The sequence below is a fragment of the Cicer arietinum genome, chromosome 5 (assembly GCF_000331145.2).
Source record: "Cicer arietinum cultivar CDC Frontier isolate Library 1 chromosome 5, Cicar.CDCFrontier_v2.0, whole genome shotgun sequence".
Classification (NCBI taxonomy): Eukaryota; Viridiplantae; Streptophyta; class Magnoliopsida; order Fabales; family Fabaceae; genus Cicer; species Cicer arietinum.
The window spans coordinates 5009162-5033606 of record NC_021164.2 but is presented as its reverse complement, the minus strand read 5'-3'; the positions used below and the strand labels follow the sequence as shown (position 1 = coordinate 5033606).

The window sequence follows — 24445 nt, the reverse complement described above, 5'->3', positions numbered from 1 at the left end:
AAAAAAGGATGCAAAAACAAAACAAAAGACTAATAAGCAGAAAATTAGAGAGAAAAAAAATAAGAAAAATGATACCTTACTCCTGAATTGTTGTTTTGCTAGACCGATTGTTTCAAGATCAGATTTTTTCTTCTCTTTTGCCAACTAATCTCTCTATTTTTTATGTGCTATCAATTATCTCAATTAATGTTTGGAATTCCCCCAATGTTTGGAATTCCCCCTCTTTGTCTTCTTTCTGGCCGACTATTTATAGACTTTTGGGTATAGATTTCAAAAGACAAAAGAATAATTGTCAATTGATTACCATTAATCTATTTTTGTTGGTTTCTTTTCTTTTAATTGGCCACAATTATACCGATTCTTATTGCTATTGATTCATTTCTTCGGTTTTCTTTTCTATTCAATTGATCACCATTATTCTGATTTTTATGACCATCAATCAATTTATTTTTGGTTTTTTTTCATTTATTTTGATCATCATTGCATTGATTTTTATGACCATCATTTCTTTTCAATTTCCTTTATTTTTATTTCTTATTATTATTTTTATATTTTAGAAAATAGTCTGAACAAGAATTAGAGGCAAACAAGAACCGAAAACACTTGTGATTGTTAAAAGCTTATATCCCTAATTATTTATTTTTATTTTAATATTTCTTCACATATAATTATATATTTATTATTATTATTATTATTATCATTATTTCCTTTTTAATAAAAAGTAAAAATCGGACAAAATTAGGTGTCAACAAATACAAATAGGGGAATAGAAAAACATTTAGGTATAAATAGCCATATTTTTCAAGAAAAGAAACGAAATCATTTTGGAAAACAAAAACGTAATGATGAGAACGTGGAGAAAAATGAATAGTGAGACAAAAACATGCCCAGAGAATTGACAAACACTTTTAGATATGTGGAACAATTTAAAAGCTCGAGATGATTAGTGGAATAGGATGAAGAGTTGTGGACGTAGAAGGAGATGATTAGTTTTAAAAAATATGTTTAAAAAAACAAAAACAAAAACAAAGTTGAGGAATTAAAAGATAAATAAAAAAGAAAGCACAAACGCAATAGGAAAACCGAAGGCAAAAGGAAGAAACTAGAGGATAGAAAGTAAGATAAAATTAGAGGATAAACTGTGTATTCAATTCATATTTATCTTGTAACAAGTACAAATTACATTATAATTGCAATACTCATTACAAAAAGGGCTAAAATAAAAATTGGTAAAAGATCCTAAGATTTATTCTAAGGCTTTCTAGACCATCTTAGTTAAATTATATTACATATTGGGTTTGAATCACCAAATTCTAATACATAAGTAAACTACTTTCTTTGTTTGCATATTTTTTATAAGTGCCTTCTTTATTTGAATATTCATCTGATTGAGTGATGAAGAAATTTTCATATTCAGGAGCTTACTTTCTTACTTATTAGACGCAACTAAAGAAGAAGAGATGATTAGTTTTCCCTTTTCTCTAATTGTCTTTGGACTTTCTGATGGGATTTTCACTAAATATAGAATTGGGGATATAATCTTCCAAAGAAAAATCTATAATAGGATTGTAGGTGCTCCAACTTCTCTTCGTCATTAGTTCTAGACTATTCATCCAATACAAAAGAATTAGAGAAAATGAGGCACGTGCCTTTCAATGTTTTTTTCTCACTACTACCTTGTACATAAGGTCCTCAGAAGGAGAAGAAGACAATGACATCCAGGGTTTGCATAAACTGAACCTTTGAATGCATTTTGGGATTCTCCTTGTAGAATCCATCTTGTTAACCATAGTTCGCAAATGTACCAAAGTTAAGATTTCTGAACTTTTCAACATTGAAGTTGAGTAGTTCATGTTTTTAGAAGATCTTAAAATATTTCTGAGAGTATAGTATAAGAAGAGGATCATTTAGAAAGATCAAGACTCAATAAAAGGATGAAAGATAGAAGTGGTTTTTCCTATAGGGTTTCAAGTTTAAACCTTTGTGGACGAAACAAGGAATTGGGATGAGAGAGAAAGGTTTTAACCAAAAACACAATTTTTGAAAAAGATATTGTAGAGAAGAGAAGTTTAAATAAGCAAGGGAAAAAAATCAAAACTTATGTTTAAAAGAAAGTAAGCTAACATTTTTCAAAAAAGAACACTGGCAATATGATCAAGGACAAGACACCACAGACCAAGAATGAGGATATGTATTGTAAGACAAGAAAATATTATATAGAAACAGAGATGGAAATACAAATCATCACGTCTAAACTCTCTGATAATACAAAATTTAAGTGATCATATGAGGACCAGGTCTGCTTCTAAAGAAACATCAATGTTCAAACTTTTGTTTGAAATCGAGCGTGAAACAAAAGACAAAGCTCTATCGGATGATGGATGGATCATGGCCATGCAAGAACAATTAAATCAAATTGAGAGAAATGATGTATGGGATCTTGTACCCAAGTCCAAAGAAGTGGATTAAAACCAAGTGGATTTTCATAAATAAGTTAAATGAGAAACGTGAAGTGGTAAAAAAATAAAGCTAGACTTATAGTTCAAGGCTATAGTTAGCAGGAACGTATTGATTATACTAAAACTTTTGCCCCTGTGGCAAGGTTAAAAGCATTCATGATTTTAATTTCATTTGTAGTTTTTAATAAAATTATTTTATATTAAATGGACGTGAAAAGTGCATTCTTGAATGGTTATATAAATAAAGAAATGTATGTTAAACAACCTCCTAGTTTTGAGGATAATGAATTTCCAAACCTTCTTTTCAAACTTAAGAAATCTATGTATGGTATGAAACAAGCTCCAAGAGCTTAATATGACATAACAATTTTATGTTAAAAAATGATTTTGAAAAAGGTCACATTAACACTACACTATTAAGAAAATCATCTTAGAATGACCTTCTCATTGCCCAAGTATATGTTTATGATATAATATTTTTTCCACTAATGGTAAGCTCTGTTAAGAGTTTTCTAAGACTAATGCAAAATGAATTTGAGATGAGCATGATGAGAGAACTAATTTTTTTTCTTGGAATCCAAATACATCAAAGCTTAGAATGAGCATTCATCAAACCAAATATAACAGGTAACTTTTTAAGAAATTTAAGATGGATGAATGCAAACTCATGCTTACACTTATGCATCCCACATGTTCTATTGATATCAAAGAATTAGGTAAAAATGTGGATCAAAAGGATGATTGGCTATCTACTCTACTTAACTGCATCTAAACCTGCGTGTGTGCAAGATTTTAGTATGACCCTAAAGAATCTCATTTAACTGCTATTAATAGGATATTTAGATATCTAATGACACTACTAATCTTGGTTTGTTTTATAAGTCATCCTCTGAGTAGGTTAGTAGGATTCTTTGATGTTAACTATGTTGAAGGTAAACTATAAAGGAAAAGCACCAATCATAGTTGTACATTTCTTGGTGATAATATGATCTCCTTGTCAATCAAGAGACAATGAATCATTTCTCTATCTAATGCAGAAAATATTTAAGTCACCAACAGTAACACTTATTTGTTGGGGATGAAACATCTACTATAATACTTAAGAATTAATGAGTAACATTCTTATCATTGTGATATACTTCTTCAATATGTTTAATCAAATATACTATTTTACATCGAAGGAAAAACATATAGAGATTAAACATCACTTTATAAGAGATTATGTCCAGAAAGGTATTTTAAACATTAAATTTGTTGACACTGATCATCAATGGGCATATATTTTTATAAAAAATCATTTAAATATTCAATTTATAAAGGAGTGATGTTGGAATCCTTGTATGCATCGACCTTTGGTAAAACAGACTAATTGGTAAAATATGTATTATGTACCTTTAATCATTTAAAATCCAATGTATTTCAGATATGAACAATTTTTTTGAAAGATGTATGAGTTATGTGATTTTCTAACATGTGTCGCTTCTTGTGTATTAACATGTACATAGTAGTTATTGTTTTTCTCTTTTATAATTTCAAGCATTTTATCAAAAACACCAACACTCAAGTCACTCACTACTCACACATTTTCCCACACTTTTGCTTTCTTTTTAAACCTTAGAAACCTCTCTAAAACTCTCATGAATTTTCTAATGGCTTCAAGTTCTTCTTATTCGTCTACCATCGATAACATTTATCCTACCCCCGTTATGGCATGTAGTATGGATCAAATTGATACTTTTAATGAACTTCAAATTGAAAACGGGTTCGACTTCGTTGAAGATTTTCCTAGTATTGGATGGTCTGAGTACTTTAACCTAGATCAAATTTCGGGTTTAGACATTATAGTTAATGAATTCTGAAGGTTTGCTAATGCAAACAAAGATGAAAAAGTCACTAGTGTTGTTTTCGAGCTTCCACTCAAAATCACTCAACATACCATTTATTGCTAAGATATAGTGTTTTAGGGCTTCTAATCAAAATCACTCAATAAACCATTAAAGGAATGATAATTGAAAATGGATATGAATCAAGGTTTGGCTACTCTAAAATCCACAAGAAACTTTTTGAAGATCCCAATGTCAACTCCAAGTTAGTACATTTAAAGCCCAAATATAGTAGGGTGCTCTTCAAGATTCTAACTGGATGTGTGGTGATTTTAATGTTCAACATCTCCATGAAGATCAAGAAAAATTTGCCAAACTTAGTACTTTAGCCTATTAGGTATGCATCGTAAACTAGAGATTAGGTAAGATCAAGACTATTCACCACTCAAGATTCATCGCAATTGTTCTAATGAGAACAACTCTCATTAAGGCTCTAGAGGAAGTAAGAGGAGTTGTTCAAGATGAGCACTTGATATCCTCCTCTGGACCAATGTTAAACGTTTAAAATGTCACCCAAATGAGGCTCACTGTTGCCAAGTACAATACAAACCCAAGCACTAAAGTGAATAGACTCTTAGACAATCTAGTGAATCGCAAGACATTCCCTTCTTAGTTAGGGATTCATACGCACCAATCTTTGAGGAAGATAATAAAGAAGTCATTTAGGAGTATCTAAAGAAGTATCACTCTGGTTAAGAGATGACTCTAGTCAGCCTCTCTTTCCCAACAAAATCTCAAGAGTTTAAGAAGAAAAGAAAAAGGACAGTCAGCGAATCTACTATGTTAATGGAAGAAAAAGATAATGTAAATCCCAATGAAGGAAGAAGAAAACCTTATTTTAAGGAAGAGATAGAAGGTAAATTCTAATTATAAGCCTATTCATTCATACGCCAATATTATCCGGGATAGTGATAATGACATGTTTGAACCTGAACAAGCTAAACCTCCACCCCTTTTTGCACCCTCAAACAAAACAACCACATATACCAGTATTGTTTTCTGCAGTTGTGATTCAGATACGAACACCTCATGTGAGAGGTTTGAGGAAACCATGGTAGAAAGCTTGGCTTCCGTTAGATATAAATTAAATCCATATCCCCTTAATATGAATTTTCCACCTCCACACCATCACCTTCCCCTACTAACCCTCCACAAACTCCTATCCAAACAAACTCAACTCGTTTTCAATTGTTTGAATGTGAGTATAGAAAAACAATGTGTATATTCATCCCTAACACTGATGAAAGCCCTAAACGACGATTTTGAATATGTTCTCATTGAGATGCGAGTAATTTTTCTTAAATATTTTATTTTTATGTTTATTCTTTGTAGGTATAGTTTATGTTTACTAAATTTAATGTTAAATTTTTTATTTTTATGTTTATTATTTGTAGGTATAATTTATAGTTGTCAATTGTTTTTGAAGATGATGATGCGATATCAATGGTATAAGTAATGGTGATGCATAAAGGAGGAGATAACACTATCCCCAAATGTATTTCTGATTTTAGAGGAAGAAACTAAAATATAATTACATAATTTCATTTTTTTAATTATTGAGACACATCAAATATTTAAGACTTTTTTATAACTATATCCTACTTTTTTTTTAATTTCCAAAATACCCTACTCTGAAAGTTATTTACGCGAAAGCCCTATTTTTTTTTTTAAAGTCAGAGGTTGTTTGTAACACCCCGTTTTTCTTAGCGAGGGTGTATTTTTTTTTTCAAAAGAAATTAAACTAAAACAGAGAAATAAACAAGAAAATGCCTTTGGATAAATAATTGAGTCATTATAATTTACAAGCAGCGGAAAAGTTTCTCCAAATATAAATCCAAAGCATTTACACAACAACAAATGGTACATGGGACCCATTCAAATAAGATGTCAAACTGACAATATTAGTATAAGTACAGTTTTCCAAATCAAAATACTCCAACCCAAAAAGTAGGACGTCTAGTCCCTATACATCAACCTAATCTGATCATCCTACAAAAAAACTATACACCCTGAGTGATCTCCACGCGCCCCGTGGGATCCTCCTAATGTAGCTGCAGTCAAGCGTTCCCATCTCCATTCCCGTCCGCAGGGTACGAACCGGTAGGATCGTCCTGACTCTCATCTGAGGGCAAAGCCCAGATTTCCACAATAATTGTAAAGGGTCACCAACCGAAATTAACAGATAACACATAACATTTAAGTTTTAAATGCACAAAATAACCTTTCAACTAAGCATGCACCTTAAAAGGATTTTCCATATGCTAAAAGTTCATATAATGCTTGCCAATTAACAATGAACTCAAAATGAAGTTCTCAAACCATCAAGTAATACATAACTGACCAAAGCATTGATAAATCAATTGAGCAATCGATTATCTAACTCAAAATAAGGACTTTTGCTGAGCCAATCGATTGCCAAATCAAGTTGGTCAGTTCTGCTGAGTTTCTGCATGACCAAATCGATTTCTAAGTCGATTTTGTCAGTTTTACTGAGTCCCTGTGTTACCAAATCGATTTCCAAATCGATTTTGGCAGTTTTGCTGAGTTCCTGCCTCTCTGCCAATCGATTTCCAAATCGATTTCTTAAAAGATTTTGAAAGACATATTTATACAATCGATTGGCAAATCGATTAGGTTAAAATAGTGAACTTCCTGCAACTCATCCAATCGATTGGGAAATCGATTTCCCTCATCATTTTTCCAAAAATTCATAACTAACTCAATCACATTCATACATAATCTCAAATCCTAACACTTAGCACTGATAACGCAATCGCTACAACATCATTAGTTTCGAAATAGTATTGCAAGCAAACATGTTATCACCAAATTCCAAAACATAACACTTAACACTTATAACACAATTACTACAACATCATGGGTTTCGAAATGGTATTGCAATCAAACATGTTATCACCAAATTCCAAAACATAACACTTAACACTTATAACACAATTACTAAAACATCATGGGTTTCGAAATGGTATTGCAATCAAACATGTTATCACCCTAAAAACGTAAATCGTAAACGTACCACCTATCACAGGTCAGTACAGTTTACCAAGGTGTCACCTATCACGGGTCAACACAATTTACCAAAATGAAATGCATGAGCATACACAGACTCCGTCCACAACAATCGTTAAGCAAATGCAGATATTAAAAGATTTCCCATTTTTAATACCCATTTATCTTAAACGACTTTCACAACAAACATTAAGTAACCAAGACATTAAAAGATTCCCCATTCTTAACGCCCAGTTAACTTAAACGATTTTCAAAACAACATTAAGTAAATAAGTCATTAAGAGATTCCCCATTCTTAATACTGATTTATCTTAATGATTTTCAAAACAAAACGTTAAGCAAACAGACATATTAAGAGATTCCCCATTCTTAATACTGATTTATCTTAATGATTTTCAAAACAAAACGTTAAGCAAACAGACATATTAAGAGATTCCCCATTCTTAATACTGATTTATCTTAATGATTTTCAAAACAAAACGTTAAGCAAACAGACATATTAAGAGATTCCCCATTCTTAACGCCCAGTCAACTTAAACATTTTCCTCAAACGCACATTAAGTAAACCGAGGTATTAAAAGATTCCCCATTTTTAATACTCGTTTAACTCTAATGGTTTTCAAATTCCACAGAAAACAAACTCAAACATACTCTCACATTCAGTCCATAATTCACACCAAAACACATCAATCAGCAAACATCAAGTATGAACACACCAAATACGACGAATACGAATCAACACAACAACATTCAGATACATCAGATTTCATTTACTCCAAATCATACATAAAAGAGCTTAAATTCGTTTTCCACAAAACATTCATCAATATAACCAAAACCTAACTCTAAGGTTTTACCCATAACGCCTTAGATTCATTTTTCCCCAACTCAATACATTCAACCCTAACAAATTCCTTCCCACACAACCACATATAAGTCCCTAATGCAAACTAGAAGTTTGGAAGGAGCCCTTACCTTAAAGTTAGCTTTAACATGCGTTTCCGGTTCCGCGAGTAAATCCGATAAAATCTCCGTTCGCAATGTCGCTTCCAAATTTAATTCACTAGCACCGTAGCGTGGCAGTGAGCAACTTTCCCTTCTATCTCTTCGTGGAATGAAGCTTAGATCTAGATGAAACAGAGGGGTTTGTGTTTGACGGTTTTGAAATTCCTAACACCGTTTTTCTTCGTTTTCGAACCAACGAGGGAGAGTGAAGTTAAGAAATCCTTATCCTATCACTCACCAAGCTGTGGGTTTCTAATCTTGAAGAAAGGAAGCAAAGAAAAACGAAAATGGAGGAGGGAGGAAATCTTGATCGCGTGAGTAACAGAGGAGGAAGATGGAAAATCTGATTTTCCTTCCTTTCTTTTTCTTTCCTTTGTTTTTCCTTCTTTCCTTTTTATATCATTTCCTTTTCCTTTTCCTTCCTTCTAATTTCCTTTCTTTCTTTTTCTCTCCAAACAAACATATATACATACATATATATATATATATATATATATATATGTATATATATATATTAATTACTTTTAACAAATATCTCCAAATATCTAGATATTTGTTAAATTACCGTTTCACCCGAAACGCATTGAATTATCCGTAAAGGATTCACCGCAGTTAATTTCAATTTATTTATCGACGAGAAATTTAAATTGGCATCAAAATATCTTTTTGATTATAAAACTCCAAAATATTATTAACTTTGGCTTAAAAGCCTCCGAGCCAAAATCCAAAATACACCAAAAATACATAAAGGGTACTTTAAAATTATGGGTCTTACATTGTTCCCTGGGGAAGCGACCAGCTGAAGGGAAATTTTTTCAAACTCATTAAGAGGTTATTCTTGGAGAAACGACTTCTGACTGAGAACTGTTTTTTTGTTGTTATATTTTTACATTTGTTTGTTATTAGAATTATTATTTTAATTATTTAAAAATAAAAATAGTAATAATAAATTAAAATAAAATACATTAATAAATTATAAATAAATTTTATATTTTAATTATTATTATTATAATAAATTATTATTATAATTATAACTAAAAATTATTATAATTAAAATGATTGAATAAAAATGATTAAATTATATTATAAATTTAAAAAAAAATACATTAAAAAAATACATTAAATTTGAGTAGATGTGTCAGCATTGTTTGGACAATGTCTTCTAGTATGACCAGAAACCCAACATAATCCGCATTTTCTTGGTACTCTTTATGTAGTGTCCATTTATGTTCTAATGCGTTTGCTCTTTGGGCGACCTTTCTTAACTCTCTGCATTAGTAGATTGTGACACACCTTAACACCTTCATATTGTGGCCAATATCATTCGTTTGGTATGGGTTGGAACGCTTCATCGTATACTTTTAGTACCGTTTCCACCTTATAAACATCAGGTGTAAGGCTCAAATAATTATATTTTATGCTAGAACATGGTGCTACCACATGTGAACAAGGCATATGTTTAGCTTGATATTTCCCACAATCGCACCACTTGTTAGAAAGGTTTACACTGAAATGACCAATTGGTCGTCCTTCTCTTGGAACCATTGTCTCGTGGACCATGAAAGTACGGTTGCTCCAATCAAAACTATCCACCATATGACTATTGGATTTACTTATTTCAAATTTCATAAAATTTATGCAAGTTTCTGTGTATACTTAACTAGAAGCTAAAATTGATACGTGTCGTTTTCCCATGGTTGGAAACAGTGTCATTGCTTTAAAATAAGTTGATTTGACCAAAGCAGTGATGGGAAGGTTGCGCGAGCCTTTTAATACTGCGTTGATCGACTCCACAAGGTTGGTTGTCATCTGACCCCAACGACTACCTCCATCAAATGCTTGACTCCAATCTTGTTGAGGTATGTTGTCTAACCATTTCAAAGCCTCTGGGTTTACTATGTCAATTTATCTGCGGTAGTATTGATATGTAGGCTCATTGATTGAGTAGCCTGTATTGAAACAATAGACAATTATATAAATTAAGAATTAAATTATTAAAAATTACACTAATTATAAAAGTTAAGAATGAAACTATTACCCATAGAAATAACTTTTTTCTTCAAAGCATTGTCCTTAAATTCCCTTGTAAAATTTTGTGAAATACATTGGACGCAGAACATATGCTTTGGAAGATGTATATTACATTTTAGGATTAAATATTTCTGGTTTACCTGTTAGCAGTTCCAATTTTGTGCACGTAAAACAAATTTGTCAAGATTACTTAGGAGTTATCCCACCCGAGGGAGCAACAAAATGTAATTCTATTAAATTAAGGTGGCTCAAGGATACGTTTGACGATGTTGGTGAAGATGCAAGATGCATCTGAATTAGAAAAACAAGCATTATATCGAGCATATATCCTATGTATGATCGGAGGGTTATTGATGCTTGACAAATCCAACAACCGTGTACATCTAAAATATCTTTCACTGTTAGGAGATTTAAATAAAGTATCCCAATATAGTTAGGGTTCAACAGTTTTAGCTACACTTTAGAGAGAACTATGTCTTGCAACGAAACCTGGTGTAATATCTATGGGAAGATGTGTATTTTTATTGCAAAATTGGGCATGGTATCGTTTGTCTTGTGTCGCTTATGAATCTCCCAAACCATGGATATTTCCACTTGCACAAAGTTAACTATATTATTTTTATATTATTTTTTCTTTTTATAAAACCAATTGCTTACCATATTAATAGTTTTATTATATTTTTTTATTTTTGTTATATTCGACAGGTTTAATTCTGGTGGTCTAAATTTTGCTAAAGTTCCTCATACCGACGTAGAAGGATATTGAAAAACAATTTATCACATGATGGTTGAGGAAGTAATATATTCAATCACATTTATTCGAACTTTTTAAATATTTTATTTTTTATACTTGTTATAATTACTTTAGCTTATTTTTTACATATCAGTTTTATTGGAGATCTTATCTCGGGTTCCAACAAGAAGTTTCTGAAGAAGAGAAAGTCACTTGGACTGTATGTACTTATATACTCTGTTATCATATTGTTGAAAAACATCATATAAATATAGTCACACTCCAAGTTCAGTTTCCATCAACAAATACCACAACCACCAGAGGACATGAAAATGTATCATGAGATCGACATTAGGCGTGTGATTGGTGATAATTGGAACTAAGTTTGGAGGGAAGAAATTAACCATTGGAACGAGCGCCAAAATTACGTGTTGCAAGGTAACATCGTACAAGGTGTTTTATGTCATAATACGTAGTATATGATTTGGTTTAGATAACACACCAAATTATTTATATCTATAGAACAATATCTTTGTGATCCCAGTTTACAACCGCCGTCATATCCTCATGTGCAATCGACCTCCCAATCAACCCCACAACAATAAAACACACCAGGATCGTCTTCATCATCACCTCACATACACGTCACTACTGAAGTTCCATTTTATGATCCACCACCATCTCAGTATTTCGTTCCGTCGGTGCTAGAAATAACAAAACATGAACTTCTCTATAATTTGTTTGGAACTCAGTGCACAACTCCTGAGTCGGCTTATGCTGTATTTGATTCGATGTATAATCAACAATCTCAAAATTTAATGGAAGCAGGTAACGATGGTTCTAATCTATCTACAACTTACGTTGAGGAAAATGATCAAAATGAGGAAGAACCAGAAGAACCGCAACTTGTTCAGAGAGCTAGACGAGTTCGACGACATCCTAGATATGAGATTAGGGATCATTTAGGTGGACATCATTAATATAAATTTGATGTTTTTTTTTTCTCTCAAATATGATGTATTTTTATCATTAATTTAATGTATTTCGTTTCATTTTCATTTTATTAATATAAATTTCTTTTTATTTAATTGTTATTATCATTTAATGTATTTTTTTAAATTTATAATATAATTTAATCTTTTAATTATAATAATTTTTAATTATAATTATTTATTATAATAATAATAATTAAAATATAAAATTTATTTATAATTTATTAATATATTTTATTTTTTAAATAATTAAATTAATAATTCTAATAACAAACAAATATAAAAATATAACCAAAAAAAAAACAACGGACTCATCTAGAAGTCGCATCCTATTGAGTTTGAAAAGATTTCTCTTCAGCCGATCGCTTAAATATTTAACGTAAATAATTTTGAAAGTAGGATATTTTGAGAAAAAAAAGTAGGATATAATTATCAAAAAGTCAATATTTAAAGCTTACTAATTTTATTTTTTACGTCGAAACTTATTTGTTTGACAAGTTTTTTATTTTTATTTTTTTTTATAGTCCGCAACGATGGGCAAATAAACTTCTCCTATGTCAACGTGGCGCAATCAAATAGAACAAAGAACAGTCCCCTAATGGCACTCCCGTAAATAAATTAAAACACCAATGGCACGATCGTACATCAATATCTCTCGTTCATACGACATATCAAAAATGAGAATCGTCACACTCACGCGCACACACTCTCTCTCTGTCTCTCTCCATTTCCAGTTGCACCAATTTGGGGTTTCACTCTTGGGCATTCTAGCTTCCGAAACCCTTTCTTCAAGGGTTAGGGTTTATCCATTTTAGCAAAAATGGCAAGAGTAAGAAGAAAATCTCTTCAAGATGAAGAAGAACAAGGTAAAGAATGTTCACATTGCGTTACTCTCGCTACGCACATTACAGTTATTATTATCATTTTTTATACTAATTTATTTTCTCGATGCTGATTCGTTTTTCAGAGAAAATTCGAAGGAAAGGGAAAAGGAAGCAAGCTTCTAACGTTGACGATGATGGTAATGACTTGAACTTAGATTCAATTAGCTTCAGCGAAGTAACACAGTGGAAAGTTCATTTAGTAATACTTTTCATTTTTTTTGTTTAGTAGTTATTATTGCATGTGTTAATGTTTGAACTTTGAACTATATTTATATGATGTTTTAAGTAAAAGTGAAAAATGTAATTATGTGATTTATATTTAAAATTTAAATATGATAATAAATTTTTTGGTAGTTATTATGAAGCTCAGATACAACATTGGACAAATACGGACATGATTTAAGAAAATCGAAGTGATTAAATGTAACTATATTTGTCGGTGTTGGACTTGGACACGTGTCATAATGCACCTTCAACTTTAAGTGGCCGTGTTACATTTTATTAATTGTTTGAATACAAGAAGAATTTTCCTGATTAATTTTATGTAGTATTATAGTGACGTATCTCGTGATTTTTTAATTATACAGTCTAGTTGTGTCTGGCTTGGGTAGTATGTGTGATTTGTAGGTGGTGTAAGACTGTAGTAGTACTGGGGATGTTGCTCGAACAAGTTTTGATGATTTCTTTTGTCTTGATTTGGTAAAACAGAGGAAGACTTGGATGAGTTTGAGGTTGATGGGTTTATAGTTGATAATGTTGATGATGAAGAAGATGGCGGTGAAGAAGAAAATTCAAAACAAACGCAAAACAAGAAGAAAAAGAGAAAGTTATTATATCTTCCTGCATTTTAATGCAAGTTTACATTTCTCCATTGCTTAAGCATTAACTTAAGACTTCATGTTTTTTATATCCATTTTCAGGAGATCGTCTAAAAACGTTCTTGATGATGATGATCTTGAGTTAATCCGTGAGAACAAGAGTTTAAATAAAGAAAAAATGGTTAGTGTTTGCTTCTTTGTAACTGGTATTTTCGGTGATTTCGAAGCATCTGAGAGACTGTTTTTATTATTTATCTTGTTTCTTCATTTGGTTTTCCCAGAGTGATGGAAAGTTCAAGAGGCTTAAAAAGACTGGCGTTCATACTGAGCCGATGGAAGACTCCTCCGATGATGAAGGTGATCAGTATCAGCTTGTGGTTTTATCATCCTGCATTTTCTTTTCCTTTTTTAAGCTTGTTGAAGTGTCATGTGATGGCATGCTTGTTGGACAAGTGTGACATGATAATCATTTAGTTGTCTGGAACGATTCTGCCTAATTTATCTTCAGTTTACATCCGGTTTTTTTCCTGTGCCATTGTTTGTAAATTGATTTAAAAAATCCACGGTTTCCAGGGTCGCTTTTTGACGATCTTTTTGAAGATGAGTCTAATGATGCTGAAGATGATGACATGTCAGATTTTATAGTGGATGAAGAGGCTGATGTCCGCGGGAAGGGAGATTCTCTCAGGTATACTGTATGATGAGTAACATGAATGCTTGTGGATTATATAGTGGTAGTTTCTATACTGGCTAGCTGTTCTGATGTCATAACTTTGACTAGTAAGTTATTAGCTCTTCAATATTTGATTTTGTTGTTGATTTATAGACAAAAGAAGTCTAAAGACATGAAACATTCCTCTTCTCTTTCAAAAGAAGCCAAACGTAGATCTGGCAAGTCGCATATTGTGTCCGATGATCCTAAAAATATGTACATAGATAGAGAGGGTAACTCTGTAGCTCATACAGACATACCTGAGAGGATGCAGGTCATGCTTTAAAAGTTTGTTATTTACTAATATATCAGTTGTCAATCATAATTTTGTGATTAAAATTTAATCTATCTCTAAATTCTACAGATAATTGAGGAAGCTGTAGGATCTATTCCAGTTGACAGAATGAGTATAGAAGAAGAAAGTTCTTGGATACTACGTCAACTTGCGTCCAACATAAATCCATTGTTCAGCGAGGCCAAATCCTGTGGACTAGTTGATACAATAAATGGGGAAGATATTGTTAGGTTCTTGGAATTGCATCATATAAAGAAATACGATGTAAGAATTACATGATTAAAATGATTTTTTGGGTCATACACTGATCAGAATTCTTTTTTAGTTTTCTAACGTTTCTTTTTTATGTTTTAGATTCCATTTATTGCAATGTATCGTAAGGAACAATGCCCTAGTCTTCTGGAAGATGGGAAACAGGGTGACTCAGAAAACACCTTATCGGATGACAGTGAGAGTAAACCTAAACTGAACTGGCACAAGGTAATTTTGAATTTTCCATTTTTGTTGTTGGATGATATGGATTAAACAAAAAAGGTCACATTTCTTTTTATAAGGATTTATGTGTTGCAAAGGAAGAAATATAAATAGTTAAAATTGCAAATCAAGCTTATGAAAGAAATTTATGTATAACAGTATACAAACAGTACGATGACATTGATCACTTATGGTTGTAGATACTCTGGATAATCAAGGAGTTGGATGTAAAATGGCTACATCTTCAGAAGCGGAAAAGCATGCTCCAAAGATACTATAACAAACATTTTGAGGAAGAATGCCAAATGTCTTTCCTTGCTGAGGAATCCAGTTTCCGTAAGCAGATATTCGACTCGATCACCAATATGCTCGAGAAGGCGGAAACAGAGAGAGAGATTGATGATGTTGATATGAAGTTTAATTTGTATTTTCCACCAGCTGATGAGTTCTTAAGTAGTGGTTATAAAAGGCCTCTGATGAAGACATACTATTCTGACTGCAGAAAGGCAGGACTGTCTTCAGTTGCCAGGAAATTTGGAAATCCTGAGAAATTTGGTTCTCTAGTTACTCTTAACAAAGTGGTAAATTTTGTCTTTTGTTTGCATGTGCTTTAATATTTTCATAGTTCCATTTGTTTTTCGATTGATAAATAACTGGGGAGTTTCTTGGACTCTAGGGAATGGACAGTGAAGAAGATCCAGAGGAATCTCCGGAGGAGATGGCTTCAATATATAAGTGTGAAACTTTTCAAACTTCAGAAGCCGTCCTGAAAGGCGCCAGACACATGGTATTTTGTTGATTTTATCAATTTGTCCTCCATAAGTCTATCCAATTAAATTGTCTTAGCTTACCCTATAATTTTATTTTTCAGGCTTCCTTGATGTTAAGCTGTGAGGTACCTTTCAGGAAATATGTCCGCAGCATATTTATGGATAAGGCTTTAGTATCAACTAACCCTACAATGAAAGGAAATATAGCAATAGATTCCTTTCATGAATTTGCTGGTTTTAAGTGGCTGAAGGACAAACCTCTCTTGAAGTTTGAGGATTTTCAGTGGCTTCTTATTCAGAAGGCTGAAGAAGAGGAACTTCTTAAAGTTGAAATAAAATTTCCTGAGGATGCTATAAAGGAGTTGATGACAACCTGCAATGATGCTTTTCTCAAAGGCAGTGAAGGAACGTCTACTCAACTATGGAATGAGCAGCGTAAATCAATCCTGCAGGATACTATTTCAAATTTTCTATTGCCTTCTATGGAGAAGGAAGCACGGGCATTATTACATGCTAAGGCTAAAAACTGGTTATTAATGAAATATGGGATGCAGTTTTGGAACAGGGTCTCTGTGGCACCATATCAAAATAACGACAATGCTACTGCGCAAGAGAGGGGGGTAGTGGCTTGTTGTTGGGGAAATGGTAAGCCAGGTACCACATTTGTCATGTTGGATTCAAAAGGAGAGTTGGTTGATGTGATGCATGCTGGGTCACTGACACTGCGATCTCAGAATATCAATGACCAGCAGCGCAGGAAAAGTGATCAAATGTTGGTCCACAAGTTCCTGACAGTTCATCGACCAAAGGTTATTGTACTAGGAGCTGCTAATGCATCCTGTATAAGGTTGAAGGAGGACATCAACGAGGTAAATCACTTTTCTGCTTTATAGGATTGGTGTATTTTATTTGTATTATGTGACTTTAATCCTACTTTGTCTATAAGAAAGATGCAATTCTATCGGTACTCGTAGAGTGAAACTGTTGCTGTATCCTGAATTGATGTGCGTGCATCTCAAGAGGAGAAAACTGTACTGTTGTCCTAAAGAGACGTCAAAGCACAACAATGCAAATGTTTTCGTTGCCTGGTCCTTTGTGAAAGTTTTTTTTTCCTTTCTAATTATCTTAGGTTGCATGCCAAATTTTTTTCAGATTTTCATTGGGTTTGATGCGTAAGGAAGCAAGGGCCTTGCTGAGTGCTAATGCTAAGCCTCATTATTAACATAGTATGGGGTGCTATGGCTGAACTGAACCCTTGTTGAAATTTAGTGGTATATTAGGTTATAAGTAGTAGTGTAGTGGTATTAAGCTATAATTAGTTGTTTAGTATTAGAGTTAGAAGTAGTAGTTTGCTGGGTTTAGGGTTATAAGTCGTAGTTTGATGGTATATGGGATAGAAGTAGTACTTTGGTGGTATCAGGGTTATAAGTGCCTTTGGTCGCATGACATATATTGTTCAGATTTCTTTGGGTTTCCATGGGGAAGGAAGGAAGAGCCTTGCTGATGCTAGAATTGGTTTTTAGTGTAGTATGGGATGCAATGTGGAGTAAAATCCCTGTGACACTGAGTACCCTTATTTTGAGGGGATCTGTTTTGTACAAGTATAATATATATAGAGAAATGCTAGGAACACTCTTTTCAACACTCACTTTAAAAATCACACTCTTATTGGATGAAACCCATGTGAATCCCATGACTTTATGTGGGACCCATTTTCAAAGTGTGGAACCCATGATGATTTCAGCCAATAAGAGAGTGAGTGTTGAAAATGTGGTTTGGGGAGTAATTCCTTTTTTATACTGCCTTAATGAATTGTAGTTCCTGTATTATAACATTATTTCTGCCTTTTGCAATCTCACCTTACAGTTTATTAATTTTCTCATTTATTGGATTTTTAATATCATTTTAGGGGCCAGCTATTTTACTAATAAGTAATGCTAATGCTGTATGTTATTTATCTTTGGTTCTTGGTGTTACTGGGGCTATTTTGGCTTATATTATACTGGAGTTGGTACCTTTATTTTGTTAGTAGACGCCACGTTTCAATGAGTTTTATTCAATTATTATCAATCAGATTATTTCCATGATGTCCGAGGACAATTTTCAAGATGTCAGTCAAGAGATGAATGGACTACCAGCAGTTGTATTAGGGGACGAAGGCTTGCCTCATCTTTATGAAGATTCAGAGATTTCAACTAGCCAGCTTCCCAGACAATATGGTATTCAATCAAATTATTTTTGTCTTGCATCCGTTCCTGATTGCTATCATCTCTAATTTTCCTGACATTTAAGAGTCATATTTTGTATATTTATTCAGTTCTTCTGTTTTTGAAAATCTTTAGGCATCGTCAAGAGAGCTGTGGCTCTTGGACGTTACCTTCTAAATCCGCTGGCAATGGTTGCAACACTCTGTGGAGTCAATAAAGAGGTCTTGTCTTGGAAATTGAACACTCTGGAGAGATTCCTATCCAGTGATGAGAAGATGGAGATGATTGAATGGATCATGATAGATATTACAAACCAAGTTGGTATAGACATAAATTTGGCAATAAGACATGACTGGCTTTTGGCACCTTTGCTCTTCATTTCTGGTCTTGGACCCAAGAAAGCTGGTATTTTGCACAGAGAACTTCTTGGAGGTACAGATGTTAGAAATCGAAAGGACTTGGCTAAATTTGGACTGAACACAAAAAGGGTTTTCTGCAATGCTGTTGGTTTTTTACAGGTTTCTTGTGATGACCCAAATTTTGTTGATACTGCTGGCGATATCCTTGACCGTACAAGAATTCATCCAGAGTCATACAGTCTTGCTGAGGAATTAGCTAGAGCTGTTGTTACCAAACATTATGCTGATGCTAACGATACCGAAGTGAATCCAATTGAATGTATTCAAAATGATCCAAAGCTGCTAGAGAGTTTTGATATGAATGAATATGTAGATAGTCTGGAAACAACAAAAGGTGAATACAAAAGGTTTACTCTGTTGGACATAAAGATGGAACTACTCCATGGATTTAAAGATCCCAGGACCCCTTACCAGGAACCGACACAAGACGACGAGTTCTATATGGTCACCGGAGAAACTGGGGTTGCACTAATTGAAGGAGAAAGAGTTCAGGCAACAGTTCGCCGTGTACTATCTCGTCAGGCATTCTGTGTGCTTGAATCTGGAATATCTGGAATACTTTTTAGGGAGGACTTTTCAGATGATATTGGGGATATACCGTTAACGGAAAAATTGCGTGAAGGTGTCGTGCTTACATGCAAGATCAAACTAATTGATAAGAATAGATGCCAGGTCAATTTGACATGTAAAGTGAGTGAGTTGAAGAATGTTGGCGAGCAAAGTTTCTGTGACACGGATCCCTATTATTGTCAAGGAAACATCATCTTGCCAAGTCAACAAGAGACAACAGACAAAAAGGAGTTTGTTAATAAAAATTTCATGTCCAGAAAAATTTCTCACCCCCATTTTCAGAATATAACTGCAGATCAAGCAGAAGAGGTATTTATTTGTTTCTTAATTTTTGTGTTCATTTAAATTTCCATTTCCAGTTATGTCATTGAAATATTTATTTCATCTCTTCTTTGTTGAATAGTTCCTTGAAGATAAGGCTGTTGGGGAATATATTTTCCACCCAAGTTCAAAGGGTCTATGTTATTTGACCTTATCTCTTAAATTTTTTGATGCACTTTATGTGCACAAAGACATTTTGGAAGGTGGGAAGAGTCATGAGATGAAAAGCTTGGTTGAACTTGGAAAGACATTAAAAGTAGGAGATGAAATATTTGAGAACATAGATGAGGTCAGTATCCTTAGCACAGATATCAGATGGATTTATCCTCTAGATTTTTCTATTTTCTGTATGGTGCTTCATTGTTTGGGTTCATACATATCAATTTGTCACTCTTGAAATTTCTTTCCTTGGTATGTGTTTATGTCCTGTTGAGCAATGAGTCATGATATCAAGGTTAGGGATTAAGGGGTTATGGTTTTCGATGTCATGATTTGGCTCATATATATCATATAGTTATTTTGTTCACAGTAAATAAACGACAATGCATTCAGGACATGTTTGTAAACTAGGGTTAGATTATGATAGACGCCGGGATAATCAGTTATTTTTAAATTGGTCAAGGATACTTGATTACCTTGAGAAGATATTTGATTTGCTCTTGTTTGTCTACTGTTTTTGCATTTTATCCAATGCATTGGAAATTCACTTTTTTGTTAAGTCAATAATTTCTGCTGCTATGACATTAGGTTATTGGAAACTATGTCAACCCATTGGTAGCTCATCTGAAAGATTTAATTAATTTCCGAAAATTTAAGAAGGGCACAAAAGCTGAAGTTGACGAACTACTTAAACATGAGAAGGAGGAATATCCAAACAGGATACCATATGGTTTAGGCATTTCATATGAGCATCCTGGAGTTTTCATATTGTCATACATTAGAAGTACAAATCCACATCATGAGTATATTGCTATCCATCCAAAAGGATTCAAGTTCAGGAAGCAAATATTCAACAATGTTGAGCAACTGATGGCATATTTTCAAACTCATATTAATGATAATGTTACAAAGGACCAATCAAAAGGTAAAGCAAGACCTCTATTTATCTACTTATTTGAGCTAACATTCTCTATTTTGACACTTTTTTTAACTATTAAATTATATGTCCTACAAATTTTTAATTTGGGGAATTAGACAAGTTTATCTGTTATAGGTATGAGTTTAAAAATTCATTTGATAATATAAGGCTCTGCTTAGATTTTGCATTCTACAATCTCTTGCACTTTATATTTTAATTTGTACCAAAGCGTTTCATTTGTAATAAAAAAAAATGCCTTTCATATATCAAATGTAACTTGTTTGTGGCAAATTTCATAAAATAAAATAAAATGAGTATGCACAATATAAGCTGTCTACCTAACTGCAATGCTGTGTGTTAGTAATTGCTTATCTTTCGAAGATTTGAGGAGTGTTGAACATGAATATGGTGGATTAACTTTGCAACTTCCTGTAGTGGTTGTCTTGATGACATTGCTCTTTTTAAGAATGCCAGATTTCAACTGCATATATGCATCTGCACAAATCGTTTATGTCTGTTTTGTTTCAGATGTGAAACAAATTTAATCTTCACAAGTATTGTTCCACTGTTTTCAAAATTAGGTTTTTATTTTTGTTTCTCTGCAATCTGTTCCTCTGGAAAGAATATTGTCGTCATGGGTTATTTGTTTTTATTCTAGTCTCATTCATTTTTATCATTTGTCAAATTTGTTATCATTACTCATTCAAATGTTAGTAGTAGGAAGTGGCAAAAATCAACTTCAGTTTGGAGGATTTTAGATTCCATGAATACATCATTGCCTAGGAGAATATAGCATTGATACTTTCACTCTTCTTGTTTGTGTACTTTAGTTGGCCTGGCTCATCTAATCTATGCCTTTCAGATTACAATGACTCTGGATCTGGTCGTGGTCGTGGTCGCGGTCGTGGGCGTGGGCGTGGCAGTGGGGCGTGCCACAAATGTGGTGAATCAGGTCACATGTCTAGGGAGTGCACTCAAGAGGGTGGTGGAGGTGGAGGAAGGGGTGGTGGTGGGTCATGCTACAAATGTGGTGAATCGGGTCACATGGCTAGGGAGTGCACCCAAGAGGGTGGTGGAGGTGGAGGAAGGGGAGGTGGGACATGCTACAAATGTGGTGAATCTGGTCACATGGCTAGGGAGTGTACCCAGGAGGGTGGTGGAGGTGGAGGATGGGGCGGTGGTGGCAGCGGTACGTGCTACAAATGTGGTGAGTCGGGTCACATGGCTAGGGACTGCACCCAAGAGAGTGGTGGAGGTGGAGGGAGGGGTGGTGGCACATGCTACAAATGTGGTGAGTCGGGTCACATGGCTAGGGATTGCACCCAGGAGGGTGGTGGAGGTGGAGGGTGGAGAGGCAGTAGTGGACGAGGAGGCGGAAGAGGTCGTGGCCGTGGACGTGGATCTGAGCGTAGTTCTTTCTCTCATGATGATAGTATTGATGCCAATGATAGTGGTGGGTTTGCTTCTTCAAAGTGGGGCGTTGATTCCAACAATGCCACCAATAAATCTTTTGCTGCTGGTAAGAGTTGGGGGCGTGAAGGTGGGCAAAATATCAATGAAGGATCTGGAAATGAGAATTCTGGATGGAGTGCTGGGAAGAATGCAACTCCCTCTAGTGGGGGTAGTGGATGGGGAGGGACTGGTGGTAAAAGTTGGGGTGGAAATAATACAAATGAACAAAGCAATATAGAAAAAGGTGGTTGGGGACTCGCAGCTGCCAGTAATAGTGAATCTGGAAATGAGAATTCTGGATGGAGTAGTGCTCCTGTGAAGAATGAAACTCCTTCTGGTGGTGAGAATGGATGGGGAGCAACTGGAGGTAAAGTTTGGGGTGGAGATAGTACAAACAAAGAGAGCAATACAACAAAAGGTGGTTGGGGAGTCACAGCTGCCAGCAGTGGTGCATCTGGAAATGAAAATTCTGGATGGAGTGCTCCTGATGGGAAGAATGCAACTCCCTCTGGTGGTGAGAGTGGATGGGGAGGGACTGGTGGTAAAAGTTGGGGTGGAAATAGTACAAATGAAGAAAGCAATACAACAAAAGGTGGTTGGGGAGTCACAGCTGCCAGCAATGGTGCATCTGGAAATGAAAATTCTGGATGGAGTGCTTCTCATGGAAAGAATGCAACTCCCTCTGATGGTGAGAGTGGATGGGGAGGGACTGGTGGTAAAAGTTGGGGTGGAAACAGTACCAATGAAGAAAGCAATACATCAAAAGGTGGTTGGGGAGTCACAGCTGGCAGCAATGGTGGATCTGGAAATGAAAATTCTGGTTGGGGTGCTGCTCATGGGAAGAATGCAACTCCTTCTGGCGGTGAGAGTAAATGGGGAGGGACTAGTAGTGGAAGTGGATGGGGAGGGTCTGGCGGTAAAAGTTGGGGTGGAAGTAGTACAAATGAAGAAAGCAATATAGCAGAAAGTGGAGGAAGTGGCTACGGAGGCGGTGGTGGACGAGGTGGCGGTGGGGCTTGCTATAAGTGTGGTGAGTCGGGTCACATGGCTAGAGAATGCACCCAGGAGGGTGGTGGAGGCGGAGGGAGGGGCGGTGGTGGGCGCGGTGGTAGAGGTGGTGGTGGGGCTTGCTACAAGTGTGGTGAGTCAGGTCACATGGCCAGGGACTGCAGCCAGGGCAGTAGTGAAGGCGGAGGGTGGGGAGGCGGTGGACGGGGTGGCGGAAGAGGTGGTGGGGCATGCTACAAGTGTGGTGAGTCGGGTCACATGGCTAGAGAGTGCACCCAGGAGGGTGGTGGAGGTGGAGGAAGGGGCGGCGGTGGGGCATGCTATAAATGCGGTGAGTCGGGTCATATGGCTAGGGAGTGCACCCAGGAGAGCGGTGGAGGTGGACGGTGGGGTGGTGGAGGTGGAGGTAGGGGCGGTGGAGGTGGAAGAGGCGGTGGTGCATGCTACAAGTGTGGTGAGTCGGGTCACATGGCTAGGGACTGCAACCAGGAAGGTGGTGGAGGTGCAGGGAGGTATGGCAGCGGCGGCAGTGGTGGAAACTGTTACAAATGTGGGGAGTCTGGACATTTTGCGAGAGAATGCCCAGCGAGCACTGGTTGAAGTTCACTGCCTACTTCTTATGAGTAAAGTGTGGGGCTGGTAGTGCTGAGGATGGTTTATCTTTTGCAGGTGCTTTGTTTTATTTTCATTGTTCTGTTTTGCAATAGCTTTAGGGGTGTTTATGCTCCATTTGTGCTAACTCTTGGTTTTTACAATAACAGGTTGCTTGCTCTTTTGTTTTTATGCTTCCTGATATGGTGGGATTTCATTTCTCTTGTAATAAGAAGCAGATGGAAGTTTGGGACTCAGTTGCCAGTAAATGCTGGCTGGACCTGGAAATGCAAATTCTGGATGAAGTGGTTCTCATGGTAAGATTGCAACTACCCCTTAGAGGTGGGAGTGAATGTGGAGAGACTATTGGTAAAAGTTAGTAACGATTTCTTGATGCTAATGACTCCTAGTGGTTGATATTGAACTCTCTAGAAACTAAATTCTCTCTTGTTAGTTTGCTGTTACTTTTATTTTTGTAGTTACACAAACATGGTTAATATTTGCAGTCTAGTTAGTCTCCGTTATCAACATCTAGAGGGAACTTTTTTTCTCTTTTTCTGTTGCTGTTTTACATAAATCGATCTCCCTCCCTTACCTACCCAATTGAATTGATTGTCACTGTTTTTCTTTGTCTTTGATTGGAATCATTTTTCACTTGAATGTATGTTACGTAAGTTATGTTGGATCACGATCACGAGGATATTGGACAGCAGGAA

At 35.0% G+C, this 24445-nt stretch overlaps 1 protein-coding gene and 1 long non-coding RNA gene across 3 annotated transcripts in view; one reads left to right on the top strand and one right to left on the bottom strand.

Moving 5' to 3' along the window:
• Positions 1-6404: 6404 nt before the first annotated feature.
• The window catches only part of LOC101489840 (uncharacterized), a 45068-nt gene continuing 27027 nt past the window's right edge, over positions 6405-24445 (bottom strand). Inside the window, exon 8 of the long non-coding RNA XR_012163350.1 lies at positions 6405-6464. This is a non-coding gene — a long non-coding RNA (uncharacterized lncRNA). The remainder of the gene's footprint in view (positions 6465-24445) is intronic.
• LOC101490397 (transcription elongation factor SPT6-like) lies at positions 12809-24362 on the top strand. 2 transcript variants are annotated; one of them, XM_004499712.4, is made up of 18 exons: positions 12809-12996; positions 13098-13151; positions 13723-13840; positions 13935-14013; positions 14114-14189; positions 14406-14520; positions 14659-14818; positions 14909-15103; positions 15194-15319; positions 15514-15894; positions 15990-16100; positions 16185-16952; positions 18158-18302; positions 18426-19588; positions 19683-19889; positions 20348-20684; positions 21541-23807; positions 23900-24362. In XM_004499712.4, the coding sequence occupies exons 1-17, from the start codon at positions 12951-12953 to the stop codon at positions 23736-23738; spliced, it is 6279 nt and encodes a 2092-aa protein (XP_004499769.1). In that variant the 5' UTR covers positions 12809-12950; the 3' UTR covers positions 23739-23807; positions 23900-24362. The 2 variants fall into 2 exon arrangements, with proteins under 2 accessions (XP_004499769.1, XP_073224338.1); XM_073368237.1 differs by lacking the exons at positions 12809-12996; positions 13098-13151; positions 13723-13840; ... (1 more) ...; positions 14114-14189; positions 14659-14818 and having other exon boundaries at positions 14430-14520.

What these genes read in the sequence shown, in the direction of transcription:
- LOC101490397 (XM_004499712.4), top strand. Translation starts at nt 12,951, where the DNA reads ATGGCAAGAGTAAGAAGAAAATCTCTTCAAGATGAAGAAGAACAAG. An exon ending in TGAAAGGCGCCAGACACATG is followed by an intron (nt 16,101 to 16,184) that starts GTATTTTGTTGA and finishes TTTATTTTTCAG; the next exon opens with GCTTCCTTGATGTTAAGCTG. An exon ending in TGAAGGAGGACATCAACGAG is followed by an intron (nt 16,953 to 18,157) that starts GTAAATCACTTT and finishes ATTATCAATCAG; the next exon opens with ATTATTTCCATGATGTCCGA.